The sequence below is a fragment of the Hyperoodon ampullatus genome (assembly GCF_949752795.1).
Source record: "Hyperoodon ampullatus genome assembly, chromosome: 17".
NCBI classification, from domain to species: Eukaryota; Metazoa; Chordata; class Mammalia; order Artiodactyla; family Ziphiidae; genus Hyperoodon; species Hyperoodon ampullatus.
Genome location: NC_136930.1, coordinates 15445431 through 15460736, shown reverse-complemented (window position 1 = coordinate 15460736; position 15306 = coordinate 15445431). Strand labels below are relative to the sequence as shown.

Sequence of the window (15306 nt, the reverse complement as noted above, 5' to 3'; positions counted from 1 at the left end):
GAAAAAATTTCTATAGGTTATTAGATTTTGGTTTTCTTATTTGTCCCCTTCCTGGCAAATCCTTTGTAGCAATAATAGAGCCTCTTGATTCTGAGTACTTAAACTACACCTCCAAATACATAAGGAGAATTGGAGTGCATTTTGAATGTAATTATTTCCTCGATGAATAAATCAAGTGCTTATGATGGAATAGCTATTAAGATGCAAGCAATATCACATTGGATAAATAAAATTAAGGACTACAACAGGGAAGAAATTGATAGAACTGTCCATACAATTGCTTGTTGTAAACTCAGACCCTTAGCTGCTCTTTTTAATATAAAGAAAAAGTTGGGAATATTTATAATCTTGCTTTAGGAAGATAATTCACATTTTTTGGTAAATAATGAGAAAAATATATATAGCTCCTGATTTGATCATTCAAGTTTAAGGATTCATCACACTTTTGCCCCTATTGACCATTTAATGTATGTACTTTTATTTTTGAACCAGCAAATTAACTTGCAATATGTGTTTGTAAATAATCAGACATTGTATAGTGATGATGTCTGTTCTCTATTAAATACATCATTTCCATACAATCCACACCTTTCTGGATTTATTAACTTTATTAGGTGTCACCTTGCTCCAAAATGATGATACAACCAGGACACAGTGATGTCCCAGTGCCCCATCGACTGTTTAGCGGTAACTTTGATGGTGCTAGAGAAAGAAGGCAGATTCCAGAACAAATAGTTGGAGGCTGGGGGGGGGCGGGGGGGAGCATATTTTTAAAACCCAGGATTCTTACAGATAAGCTGTTACATTATGTGTTAAAATGAATGAAGAGGGCTTCCCTGGTGGCGCAGTGGTTGAGAGTCCGCCTGCCGATGCAGGGGACACGGGTTTGTGCCCCGGTCCGGGAGGATCCCACATGTCGCGGAGCAACTGTGCCCGTGAGCCATGGCCGCTGAGCCTGCGCGTCCGGAGCCTGTGCTCCGCAGTGGGAGAGGCCACAGCAGTGAGAGGCCCGCGTACCGCAAAAAAAAAAAAAAAAAAAAAATGAAGAATGTACATAGAATACCGGCGCAGAGTAAGCACTCAATAAACGCTAATTCCCTTCCTTCTTCCGTGAGATAGTCATCATTTCCGAAGAATTTAAAAACTGTGAACTCAGCTGTCATGAAACCTGGAAAACACAGAGCCAATTTCCAGATCCTCTTAAAGGTATTGGGAGGTGCTGACAAGATGGGTTTTGCCCATGGCTTAGAGAAAAAAAGGTTGAAGAGACAACCTGGGTTTTCTAGGTTGCTTCGTGTCAATTTTTGATTTTGAGAAAGCAAAATAGCTTATTGCTCAGATTAAGCATATGATCCCAAGACCAATTATTTACATATTTTTGGCAGAAGGAAGAAAAAGTAACTCTCTTTGCCATTTTGGGAAATCAGTTGATTTTAAAAGAGAAAACCCAATATGTCCTATTTTGTTTTTAAATTAAGTACCTCTATCATCCCATTCCCTCTTCTTAAAAACCTACTGCTGCCTTTGGTATCATTATTCGTTTCAAGAAGTGCTGCTCAAGCTTTCTATTAAGAATAATAATTTTTTAAAAAACATCCTATAGGCAGTCATCACTACATATGATAACAAGTCTCCCACTCTACATAAATAAATGGGTATTATTCATATGTAATAACCAATGTGCTTATTAGGGAGCCAGGAAATAGGTTATATTTCCATATTGTGTTGGTATAAAGGATCTAATTTTTATTAAAACAATTTTCCATGGTACAGTGAATAGTTAGTAATTGCCTCCTTAAATTTGCTGTTAAAAGCTATTCATCTTGGAATTTGAACGGGAAACATTTAGCAAAATACTGGTAGACATTCAGTTTGGCGGATTTAATATCATTCTTAAAATAAATAGAGGATGTTTTACTTGGTTACGTTTCCGCAGAAGGCTACTGGGAGCAGGTCTCGTGCCACTGGGAAAGAGTAGGTCATGGAAGTGACCACTCCACATGCCAGCAAGGATGGTAATGTCAGCCATCTAGACACTGTTCCAAAGGTTCCATTAAAAGCCAGGAATGTAGAGCCGTGGCATGGACCACGAGAAAAAGAGTTATCTGGAAGCAGAGGCACTGGAAGTACAGTATTTTGGAATCTTTGCTGTTCTGCTTTGAGCAGTTTAAATCACAAAATGTTGACTATTTCCAGGTATTACTGATTTTAAGAATGTGGAAGAAATAATAACAAGGATTTTGCTTTTGAAGAAAAAGCACTGATCTTTAAGTGCTAATTCTATCTTGCAACTTACTGTACCATTATTCTTGAGTAAGAATCTTCAGAAAGAATGGTAGAAACAGAGAGGTAAGAGATAGTGGGCATCGACCAGGTAATTGCATGCATGCTTAATTCTAAAATGATTTAAAGGTAAACAAAACTAGAAGAAAAAAACTTCTGAGTCTATCTTTTATTGGAAACTTCACAACTACTCAAGAACTGTATTATCGTTCCTGGAATGGAAAAAGGGAAAGGGAGACATGTTTTAGCTTTTGCTTTCTCGGTGTTTGTTATATTTAATTGGATTAATCAACTGTATATTCATGTCATTTTAGAAAAGTTCCAACTTACCTTTTCGATTGTTCTAATGGATCCCTTATATCTACCCATGTCTTTTTTCTTTTTTAATTAGGCACATTTATTTTTGTAATCATGCCTTTATTTAAACTTCTCTGTTCATTGAACAGCACTAACAACTTCTGTCAAAATTGCAGACTTCTATATAACCAGGCACATATCTAGACAACAGTTTGCTCTGTATGATAAAACTTGTTTGGAGATACATGAAAGATATCATCCTTTTTGAGGGTATTCAAACATTTTGTTACAGTTGACTATTCCAAGCGTTTTCCTTTTCCAGATAAAAGTTATTTTTGTTTTAGTGTGGAAAAGGCATATTAGAAATTTTTTCCTCCTATTCATATGTTTATGTGTTGAAATTTTTCCAGGAAATATCAGATAGTAATGTTTTCTACTATCACCTGTTTTTACTAATGGCGGATTTTCAGCAAATTTTCCTAATTTCTGTTGTAATAGGTATGACTATTTAGGGAACACCTTGGTCCTTAAAGTATATGGTTAAGTCATGTAATTATAGTTGTGAAAATTTAGAAATAGGAAGTTAACAGTACACTACAAACTGGGTCTTCTTAGTAATGTCTTACATTTTGGCTGTTTATCAGAGGATAACTTATTTTGGTGTGAGTTGTATGGTATTTATTACATATTTGATATTCAGAAGTAGTAACCAGACAAAATTTATGGATACGCATGTGATTGTTTTTAGGCCATCTAATTTTGCTTTAGGAAAAGGAAAGCATTTAATAGTGATACACACTTTTGAAAAGTTAAAAAAATAAATAAGTGGTATACATGGATATTTCTTGTAGCCAATGACTAAGCTCTTTGTTACATAACTATGCAGCAGGACCTATATCACATCAGTTAGTGCTCACATTACATTCATCATGCTTTTCATCATTTTCTTCATAATGACATGCATCATTTCTTTAATGGTTCTTATTTGGTTATATAAATAAAAATAATTGAATTTCAATATAAAAACTAATATAATGTGGTAAATTTGATTATATAAAAGTCAGATATGTTACATGATATTCCTGCTGACTTCATATAGTTTGTGTCTTCTGGATTCGCCAGTATAATCTTTCATGGATCAGAAAAATAATATTTTATCTTTTTATACCTAAAATAATTTTTAAACTATGGGAAACATGGCCACAATAGCTTAAAGTTTCAAATACGGTTGAATTCTCCAAACAGCATCTCAAATTTTATATTTTATGGGGCTTAGAAATAAATATGATAGCAAAAGCGGTTACTGTGCGGGTCTTTGATATCATAGATTGAATTATTTTATCTCACGGCACTAGAGACCTCCATTACATGCTGTATTTTATTTTCTGCATATATATTCTAGTATACTGAATAACCGATACTTCTGGTCTGGGAAAGTGCTGTAGGTGGTAACGTAATTCTATTTCGGCTGCATGAACAGATCCAATAGCAAACAACTGATTTTTGACCTTGCTTCCCAAATATGGTAGGTGGCTCGCCCATGATTCCTTGCCAGTACCATACAAAATGAAATCCTAGGTGAGTTTGCAGTTTAAGCGGTCTCTTAGGTTTGACAAAGTGTTCTCTTCTGAGGAATTTAGATTGGTATCCTTGGTGGGGGGGAGGGGGTGGGGAGTCCATATTGAACTTTGGTCATTAGAAGCTTTTTCTTTGTTTGCATTGGAATGGTGCTTTCATTTACAAATTAGTAAAGTAAAGGTAAGACTTACTGTTTTATGAGTTGATGATCTGAAATGTATTATAAAATCATTTAACAAGTTACTGTGATTTTTAAAATGTTTTTTTCATACCAAGGCAGGAGCCTTAATGAAGAAGATGCTTATTATTACTAATAAAAAAGACTAGATCCGTAGAGTAGTATTACTGTTAATGACGAAACAGTTTTAAGGAAAATCCAACGGGTATAAAGATTCTATTTTAGAGTACAAAATTGGTTATGATGAGTAAAAATAAACATTTGTATTTGAACTATGGTATAAGGCTGGCAAAAAGCAGTATAATAATTAGTCATGTGAGTGATGCCTTCTTTAAATATTTGAAATCAATATAATGGTTAAGTTATTGATCTAATAACAAGTCATTTATTTGCCTAAAACATGAGAGTAAGTAAACATTTTAAACTGTAATTTAGTCATAATCTGAATTGCTCAACTACCTAGGTGAGCATTGTAGACTTTCATGCATAGATTGAGTTTAGTTAGACTTTTTTTAAAAGAACAGACTGTAAGGAAAGAGTTCTAGGTAAAATAAATCTTTTCCCCCAAAATCATTTTAAAATATCAACACTGAAATCTTATCTGGTTCATATCCAAAAAAATTGCTCCTGTAAAACTTGCCATTCTAGAAATCACTGCAGAATTAACATTCAGGCTTTCATTGTTAAACTGATAATAGCTTACACGTTTGCTTTTTCTCTCCCTTTGCTTACTTAATATGGAAATGGCCATTCTAATTTTCATTTTCCCCAGACCTGTTAGTTGTTACATTCGGAAAAAAAATTTTGCGGGGGGGAAAAGTATCGATTCCCTAAGTTTCAGGGCCTGAAAACAAGTTTTGGAAAAGTATGAAAGATAACGTGTAACTACTCCCCAAAGCTCGTAATTGGTAGCTGCTGTAGCAAGAGATGTGTGTTGACAGTGTCTCCGAGAAGCGATTCTCACACAGCTGTTTATTCAGATAGCATGGGGCGCGTTCATTTACATAATAAATTTTTTCGGAGCAGCAAGGTTGAGTCAGAGAGAGCAGTGCTCCTCTCAATTGTTGCATTTAAACCAATAAGGATAGGACAAGAGAATAGCTGTGGTTTGCGTTGCAAAAACAAAAAAAGCCCCGAGGCTCCACGGGCAGACCTACAAGGCTGCGCCAACAAATCGAGGGATGAGATGGTGCTGTTTCTTTGTCTGGGCTTCTCAGATGCTATCAGCTGCTGCTGTTTAGAGGGAAAGAGCGCGGGGCTCAAAGCGGTGACTAAACAGAACGGTGGGAGCTGATGGCTGCGAGTTTGGGGCGAGGTAGAAACTCTCCAGTGCCACTTCCGACTCTGAGCCTTCCTGTTGCCGTCCAGTGTGGCGGTTTTCTCGCCGGGGCCAGCGTGTGCGCTCAGTCGCTCGGCAGCCCGAGCCTGCAGCGGCGCCCAGGCGGCGGTCCTCGCGGCCCCGCTTCCCCCCGCGGACGCGCTCCGCTTCCCGAAGCGCCGGGCTCCGCCGAGAGCCCCTAAGAGCCCTCCCGCGTCCTTATCCAGGAGCAAAACTATGTCAGGAATGGAGGTTTGCTAAACCAGAAAATTCGAAGGAGCCCAGGAAACTGGTGGATGCAGCAGATGTAAGCGCTGTAAGTACAAGCTGAGTGTTTGAAAAACTGTTCTGAATGACAACAGCTGTCCTGTGGGCAAAGCCGAAGATAACAGGAGCGCTTTGAGTTATTGTTTTGATTTGTTTTAAAAGAAAAACATTAGGGCGTGGGGAAGATTATGACACTTTGTACCCAGTGCTTTATGGGCCACTGGGTTCCATCGTAAAAGTATAAGTTTTAACCCCCAAATTAGCTGAGCGATTAGAATCATTAAGAGGTAATTAGAAATTAATTGTTAACGATGGCTTTTGTTGTGCTCTATGTAAATAAGTATATTGCATGGCTATATTCTTGTAGGGAGATCACTTCATATCTCTTTTCTGCACAAACCTCAACTAGTACTGTGTGATGTTGATTAAAGCGGTATCTGTCTATATCCATTGCAACACACAGATAACTTTTCCTACACATTTTAGTTGGATTGGAGAAAAGGAGGAAGGAATTAACATTTTCAAAGGACAACAGATAACAAAAATAAATTGAAACCACTTTTTAAGGAAGGAAATCCTTTCGTTTCAATAAACAAATTTCCCAAACATTATATTAAAGGGCTCATCTTCAAAAGGTGAAATAATAAACATTTGCCAAATTAATATATTTCTCACTTATTGACACTTAACAGGACTTGAATGGACCTTGAAATTAAAAACAAGGTTCTTAAACTTTTGAATTACCACTTAAAATATTTGTCATTCAAAATCAGTATATGAATTGCTAATGACTCATAGGCTTATATTTCTTGGGAGGAGTTTTTGAAACATTTAAGCACAGCTTTTGCACGAATTCAGTAAATTCAGAGCTGTCACTGAATGTAGACAAGTGTTTTTATGTTTCATTTCTTAAAATGACAAGGGATACAAAAAGTCGCTAGTTAAGCACGTAGTGTAGTTTTATAGGCTGGGGGTTGTTTTCTTGATGTGTCTCTCATAGTAGGTTTTATTTTAGGCGTGTGAGTCTTTTCGCCCACCGTTTGGGATTTGAAGACATGCACACACGAATAGTTATGCTTTTTTTCATTATCAAATATTTGATATTTGACTTTCTCGCTGCTTGAGTTCTCCTAAGGCCCAAAGTGTTCAGTAAGTGAGCAAACAGCCATGGATTTTCAATCCTGAAAATTCTTCGCGGTGACAGACAGAGCAGCCTAACTGAGCCACTGTTCAGTTTTAGAATGCCAAAGGGAAGTCAACAGCTCTGGGAGTTTGGTAGACATAATAAATGATTTTCTCAAAAGAAAATTTCCTCTTGAATTTGAAAATTTATTTTGTAAGAATACCTTGGGGAAAAAGACACTCGCAGTGAGAATAAAACCCCTTCCATTTAATCAACTATCGAAAGTATTACATTCAACATCTTAAATAAATGCTAATTTTGAAAACAATCCGTCAAGTCTATAGGTAGAATCAGTGTTGTTCACATACTTGTTTTTGTTTTCCTGGGGACTCTATTTTGTTATTTTCTTTAAACAAGAGACTTTAAAAAGTGATACAGTATATTACATTTAAAATCAGTAAGGGTATTAAATAATTCATTTTATGGAGCCTGATAAAGAAGGAGGTAAGTGTTAACACTGAAACGACATCTACCTCTTTCTGGAAGTTCATTTCCATTTTTAGGTTTAGATTTTTAATTACATCATTGACACCATCGTTGGAAATGTTGATTGAGGAACATTTTAGCAAGAATATATTGCGATTTAAAAGCAGGCTTCTGCCTAAGGCACATTTTCTTTCCTATAAAATACACTCTGATTAGAAAATTGCCATTGTCTTTCAAATTTGGGAGTACTCAGGTTGATCTGTGGTTGGGCAAAACTAGTTCGCCTGCCAACTCTATTTATTTAGATAAGTTCAGTACTTTCACTTTGAAAATTTCTTTTGAGTTTGAAAAAAAGTTTAAAATTATAGTCATTTTATAAAAATTGCTTCTAGCAAGCAAAAAAGCCAATGGAAAACCCATAATTTAAACAAGTACCTACATTTTATTTGCTCTCTGCTGCTGAGATTTAGAATCCCTTTCCATTTACAGTTTACTTTTCACAGAACATTATTAACTTTTTGGCTTCATACATGATCTTCTGTCAGATGCTTTTGATTTGTAATTTAGCAAAGTATAATAAACAGTGCAAAAGTCATGAATTTTGCTCTGCATCCTGAGCTCTGTGGTAGGGAAAAATGTGATAAAATGTGTACCTTAAGTCTTGTTTGATGATCTCTCAAAGCAAGTTTGCCTTCTGGAAATAATTTCTGGGGTTGAAGAGCATGGTATTAACAGATTTAATGTGGCTATTCAATGGATTGGCGAAGTACTATGTGAGGTTTAACAAAATGAGAGAGACAAATTGAACATCAACAAAAGTTACATCTGTGAAGAATTAGAAATTTAATTAGAAAAAAGGCAAACTTAAAAGACCTCATTAACTAATCAGAAGTCAAAGTTACTAGTTGCGGATCCTTGAATTGAAATTCTAAGAAGTTCTGCTCTCTTTTTTCTCTGTATTTTCACAACTCTGTCAGTACGCTACTCTGGGTATTCTCTACAAAGAGTTTTAAAAAGCATTAAAGTGAAATGACTTCATTGTAATCTAAGATGACCATTTATAATGTTATGGGAAATATTTTTGCACTCCTAGGAGCATTTGAATTAAAAATACCAGATTAGGAGGAGACAAGAAACATACTAGGTTTATGGATGTAAAGCAGAAAATATGAGCTTACTGAATGCCTAACAGCATTTTTCTGAAAACCATGAAATAGTTTCTTTTCTCTTTGAATGGAAAGGCGCCTAATTAATTATTTTTGCAGCACATTATGTTTTTAGACCTTGAAAACCTAGAACCTTCCAGAGATATTGGCAAACATAAGAGAAAATCAACGCCAATCAGAAATAGGTGTTCTTTTTAGATAAGTCATTACAAGAGTATGTTTTCTTACTGCACTGTAATCTTGTACTACACATAAAAAACTAAAAGCATGTGAAGTGTAGCATTTTGTAAACTGTAACTAATTTTGCTCACATCTGTGTCTAATTGTTGTCTGCATTCGCATTCTTGAGAGTAGATTTATTTTTCCTGGACCTCGATGTGGATTCAGCTGACCAGCCTAAGTGAGGATTAGTTGTTTTAAAGTTATTTTGATTAAAGAGTCATTTTTAAAAACAGTAACACACAACACATGGTTTAACTAATCCTTGAGACACAAAAGAATATATCTGATGTATACTTAATGAAATGAAGGTCATGGATACGGGTTCAAAAATTGTAGTGTACGAAGTACAGTAGAGACTGAGTCCAGCCAGCCTAAAAAAAAGTACGTTGTTGTGAAAATGCATTTTTTTCAGTGAGAAAGTGTGTTAGAATGATTCTTATTTTGAAGTTCATTTTTTTTAATTAACAGATTGACTTTGCAATTAAATAGGATAGGTTAAACCTCAAATATAAATATAATCAAACTTTCAAAGTATACAAGGAAACTAAAATTAGGTTTTTAAGATGATACTATCTAGCCAAGGTTAAAATAGGAATGTATTTTAATATGTAACAGAAGGTATGTTTTACATACTCTTTCACATAATTAAGCCAAGAGAGTTCTTAAAATTAAGTTAGTTCTCACCTATAATTTATTCCAGGTGTATAAAAGTGGAAAAAAAGAGGAAAAAAAGGAAATTTATCCTTGAGGTATATCGCTGCAGTTTCTAAAGGAAAACATTTAATCTTGTGTGAGAACATTAATTTCAAAAAAAAAATCAGAAGCCAGTTATCACCAAATGACCTATCTGTAGGCATTAAAATGAAACTTTTATTGAATACTCAGGCATCCCTTTAAAATTATTTTTCGTCCTGCACATATTTTAGAAAAGTATACCTAGAAATTTCGTGTCACATTATACCAAGATATTTAGACTTTAACGATGCTTTATTCTTGCCAAAAAGGTAGTACTTTTTAATTTCATAAATCATAATTAAAAAATAACAGGACTCAACAGAAGATGCTTGGCTGGATAACTTTAATGCCATTTGAGATGCTTCAGTTTTTTCATCTTTGTTCTGTAACCCTAATTGATGTCTGTTCCGGTTGAATGAAAATACACATCAAAGATTTGGAATTCTGAGTCATTTTAAACGTTATGCAGAATTCCCTTTACCTCCGAGGCAGGCGTTAGCCTGAGCTTGTGGGCCAGCGGCCCACCCTCACCTGAGCTTATCACCTGCTGGCAGTTTTGCTGTCTCTGGACGAAGGACAGTGACTAGCAAAGCCTGCAAGCTAAGTTAGCTGTTCAGTGAAATGCCAAATACAGATTCATCTGGAGACAAAAGAGACCAGAACTCTGGCCAGCTGAGACACTGAATTGATTATTCAACTATCCATTCTCTCTCCTGGTTGAAAAGGTGGAAAATTAAACCAAAAGCGAACGGCTTTTGCTATTTCACCAGGCAGTGATGGATTTCCCTGAATTTAAACATGCACTGAATTTTCAGTTTGCTTGGGTACACGAGCACATTGCTCCACGATGGGACTTTGGGGAGGAGAACGTGCTTTTGCCATTTCTCGTTGAGTCCGGCACTGCCTGAAAGTAGCCCAGAAGCCGTTTTGGTGGATGTTCAATGACAAATAGTAAATATAGGAGAAAACCATCACGATAAGGATAAGGACTGTCAGGTGTCAAAGGCATGGGCGGGAGATCTCTTTCAGCTGGTGATAGCAGAAGATGAAAGATCTTCTGAGGATGCTGGAGGGTTAATGCTTGAACTGCTGCTGTGAAACACACTCATTTTGCTAATAGCTATTTTTTTTCCAAGCACCTTGTCCAAGCTGCCTGGATAAGGCTGCTTTGCATGTTGATTGGGGGAGGGGTAATCCCGTTTGCAGCTGTCATAGGCCAGTGATGAATCACTATCCCGTCATTTGGCTGCCTTCCCCCCTAACAAGGGGAGGAGGAGGGCAGACCTGGAGGAGGAAACAACAGTGGAGACCTCAACTTAAAGACAATATGCCTTTCACCGCTGCAGTATCCTCCTTTTTCTCTTTTGGTTAAAAGAGAGCATTGTAGTCCTGAGCCACGTGCTCTGTATAATTAAGAACTGACACTGAAGCAGAGTAACAACAGCTTCTAATTTTTTACCCCTGATCACAGGTGCAAACATCTCAAACCAGTTCAGATGTTGCTGTTTCCTCAAGTTGCAGGTAAGGATATCGTTGATATTTGACATTTGGAGAGATTACCTTTCTGTGACCCCCCCGTCTATTTTTGTCTAGTATTTCTTAATTATTTCTATTAATAGCCTTGGTTGGAAATTACTTAACCATCTGTGTGTGTGTGTGTGCTTGTAAAAAAAAAAAAAATTGTTAAATATGTAGAAAGGGAAGAGGATCCTGGGTTTGAAAATGATTAGGGGTTCTAGTTTCTGGGGTTAGGAAAACTGTGAATGTGTCATGAGAATTAGGGGAGAAAAATTGGATTTTAAGCCATCTCCCATTTGAATCCAGAAGACTTGGGGAAGTCAAAACTCACTTTGGAAGTAAGACGGTTCATGTTAAGCCGTTTTAAAAACTGACGTTTACAGTCAGTTTAAGTGCAGCCTCCAAATTAAAACGACTGTAGCTTTTATTGGCCTGGCGGGATGAGCAGACAGTCTTAGCTTCATACATATTAACCCCCCTCCTTCTTTTTTTTTTTTTTTTTTTTAGAAAAACACAAAGTTTAAAATAAAGTGAATGGGCCTTAGACTTTCAGACACTTGGCTGTCAGAAAACAGAACGGTATCTAGGTGTGTTTTTAGTCACTTTAAACAAATGCTCGCCTCTCTTCATTAAGAACAGATGCAATATAAGTGAATAGCTCTGAAATTGTGAACATGAGTAGTGGCTTCTGTACCCTGTAGAGCATAGGCAACTGCCGAGTCGAAGAACTTTCTGGGGGATTTCGCTGGTTTTGTGTTGTAAAAATGCCCAATTTGAGCAGGGAAGTGGCATTGTGCTCATTTCCCTGAGTGGGTGACAGCTGAGGTATTCTGACTGCTCATGTTCCTGGGGGCTCACTGTATGCTGGCCTGATCCCTCCTCACTTGGGCAGGCTGTATGTAATCCACAAAGCAAACAAGTGAGCCGACATCAGGATGTTTTAATGCTGCATTTGTTTCAAGGGAGACAGAGGAACAATTAAGCAGTTTCCCAGAGTAAACACATGCATCAGGGACATCTCATTCCCTGTCACTGGACTATAGGCTTCAAGTGTTGTATTTGGTTTGGAGACCCATTAAATCACAATTGGGCGGTAAATTATAAGGGAGTACCTAGTGCTAATTTATTAGATGAAAGAGATTCCATAGAAAAGTGATTTTTCTTTTCAATTTTACACTTTCGTCTTTTAGAACAAAAATGCCTTGGGGTTTTTTTCCCACCTGAAAAGGAAAGCATGATGGTCTGTTTTCTTTGATAATAAAAATAGATGGAATTGTCTCCTTAGATCTTGGGACTTGATGAGCTATCGGAGGAGAGAAAAAGAGATTAAAAAAAAACTCTGTATGAATGTTTGGCTGAATAGGTAAGGCCAGTGACATCTTGTAATAGTACAGGTTACATTTTCACTTCAGCCATCCTTTCATAACGTAAGACAAACTATTTTGAGTCGAAGAAGATAGATACAATGGGGCTTTTGTGCGAATGTGTTTCAAAGAAGGTGTCAAGTCGTTAGCACATTAAATAGTAGGGTTATGAATTTGGTACATCTGTCAAACGGAAGGCTTCTTGTCTTTAGGTCTATGGAAATGCAGGATCTAACCAGCCCGCATAGCCGTCTGAGTGGTAGTAGTGAATCCCCCAAACTCGATAACTCTCATATAAATAGTAATTCCATGACTCCCAATGGCACCGAAGGTGAGTGTCTGCCTTCTCACTGTTTACTTTGCACCTTGTTTCTTCATCAGTATACATTGTGTTACTAGGTGGTTATGATTTCAGTTGTCAAATCCATGAAACCACTGTTTTATTTCTTGTTTAGGTAATTTGACTTATAATCAGTATCCACCCTTACTTAGGGACTGCATGTTACCAGGTTATTATAACATTACACAGACTGGTTTTATTTCACATAGATGCATATGTATGCATGACATATTTAAGCTTTGAGTGTGTTTTTTCTTCTTGTTGATCGTTCTCCACAGCACAGTATCAATCTGCAATCGTTTTGCTCTCTGAGCCATGAGAATTTGGATTATTTCCTTTATTTTACTTTCCCTTTGTTACTAAATATAATCAAATTTGTTTCAGGGCAACATTAGACTGGATTGTCTCTAAATATCAATACAATAATTTGTGTGCCTAATGTTCTTGTGGCTTTTGGCCATTGAAATATAAAGAAGTAAAAAAATACTTATTGTTTACAAATATATGACCTTACTTGGAAGATAACATGACATTCATTTACTTTCTTAAAGATTAAGTATATACTTCAAACACAGTACTGTTACAACGATTTTTGTGTAATTAATACATATGAATATTTATGTAAATTTTATGTAAATAGGAATGCCTACTTTAATCCATATATACCTAAGTCTAAACATATAGGTAAAGCTATTTGTATGTATCGTTAGCTGTCGTGCACGTTTATTTAGGTACTATACATATTTTTAAAACTTCATAGAAGGGTATGTTACATATTGCATTGTATTTATTTCTACTTTAGCCTATTGAAATATCCCTTCTTCACGGATGATATTTTTGCTTATTTATTCCTTACTAAGCCTTAGGACCTTGATGAACTTAGAACATAAGTTTCACTAGAAGTTTGATGAATTATCTACATTAGAATTCCATCCATAAACAAAACCCTTCACCATCATTTCTCAATCACCATGATGATCTTTTATCATAGTTCTTAAAAACAACAACAACAAAAAACCCCAAATGCCATAAAATTGTTTGTTTGGTGCAATATTCCAGTATGTGTGAAGGAAGCATTTTGAAACTGATAATGATATGAAATTTCTGGTAATGGATACAATATAAAATCAGTTGTTTCTGATAGGAGATAACTTTTACAGCCTCAGTGATTGTTTTTACATGCAGTAGTCTGTATTTTCCTTTTTGAGTAAATACTTTCACTTACGGAAAATGGTCCCTGTCAAAAGTAGAAACTTTGCTGACCTAGCAAAAAAAAATCTCTGAAAAAGGTTCCTTTACATGTGAAACTCTCTTCTGCCCATTTCGACAATCAAAAAGAAATTTCACTTATGTATAGGAAAGTCATTCTAGCATTTAGGAAGATTTTATAGAGCAGATGAAATAAAAGCCAGCAGTCCTTTTTTTCTCTCCTTTGGAATTTGGCTTCAGGTGTGAGCATGGCAGCTGCTGCAGTGTGGACTGGACCGGGTGTGTGCACAGACACACAGACCACTGCAGGGCCCTGGACCGGTAGGCCCCATGCCAGTGTCAGTGTTCAGGGCGGCTGCTGAGGGCAGCATCAGGGGACCAGAGGTGGAAACCTGTAACAGTCATTCTCATCACTGTGAAGTCCAAATAAGACAATCATTTAAAGTAACTTAAGAAAAAAGAAGCTTTAAGTATGTTAAATTGTTTTGATTTATAGAATAGACCAATACATATTGGTAGGAGTAATTATGAAATTATGAGTTAATTTTCTTATATATGAAGAAATGAAATAGGGGTAAGATGTTTTCATTTTGTCATCGTTTTACTGGCAAATCATCTCCTACAAAAGAAGAACCAGGCAATATTGAAACAGAGTATGTGTTGGAGACTGCCCCCTTGGATGGCTTTGTGTGCGTGATGCGTGGTTTGCTTTTTAAGGACATGTGAAATGATACTATTTCTGAATATTTATATTTCATAGCTTGATGTCATGTTTGTATTCAGTAATATGTACTTGATCAGATTTTTGCATAACTAAAATCCAAAGTAAGAAAATGTTTTAGATAACTGTGTAATCTGCTGAACCATCAATTTGGGAAATACTTAGAAATTATTTCTCTCCTAAAAAAACCCCAAAAAACTCTTAGTTATCTTATAGCTTAGAAATGGATTTTTTTAGACCTATTTCAGACAGGTACCCAGTTACTCACCTCACTCTGTTTTCGGGCATTCTTTACTGGTATACTTTGCAAAGCTTATGGTAGTTAGAAAGTGAAGTGAGAAGATATCACTATAAATTATCCAAAGAATACATGAAATTTTAGTCAGTCGACTGGGGCATCAGTTTTACTTTAGTGTACAGTTTGAAAACATGGACCCAAACTTTCTTCACCATCTATGCTACATGTCTGTTCGGATGCAAACGATATCAGAAAGTTCTGGG

The 15306-nt window shown here is 36.3% G+C and overlaps 1 protein-coding gene across 9 annotated transcripts in view; it reads left to right on the top strand.

Annotated features, from left to right (window-relative positions):
- The window catches only part of EYA1 (EYA transcriptional coactivator and phosphatase 1), a gene marked incomplete at both ends in the record, with an annotated part of 324574 nt that overhangs the window by 155707 nt on the left and 153561 nt on the right, over positions 1-15306 (top strand). For 4 of the 9 annotated variants that reach the window (XM_079722295.1, XM_079722293.1, XM_079722294.1 and 1 more), the window contains one exon: positions 12752-12866. In XM_079722295.1, coding sequence (XP_079578421.1) covers positions 12752-12866 — 115 coding nt within the window. Of the gene's footprint in view, positions 1-4311; positions 4339-11124; positions 11175-12747; positions 12867-15306 lie in introns of those variants that run through there. The other 5 variants (XM_079722297.1, XM_079722296.1, XM_079722292.1 and 2 more) reach the window with 3 other exon arrangements.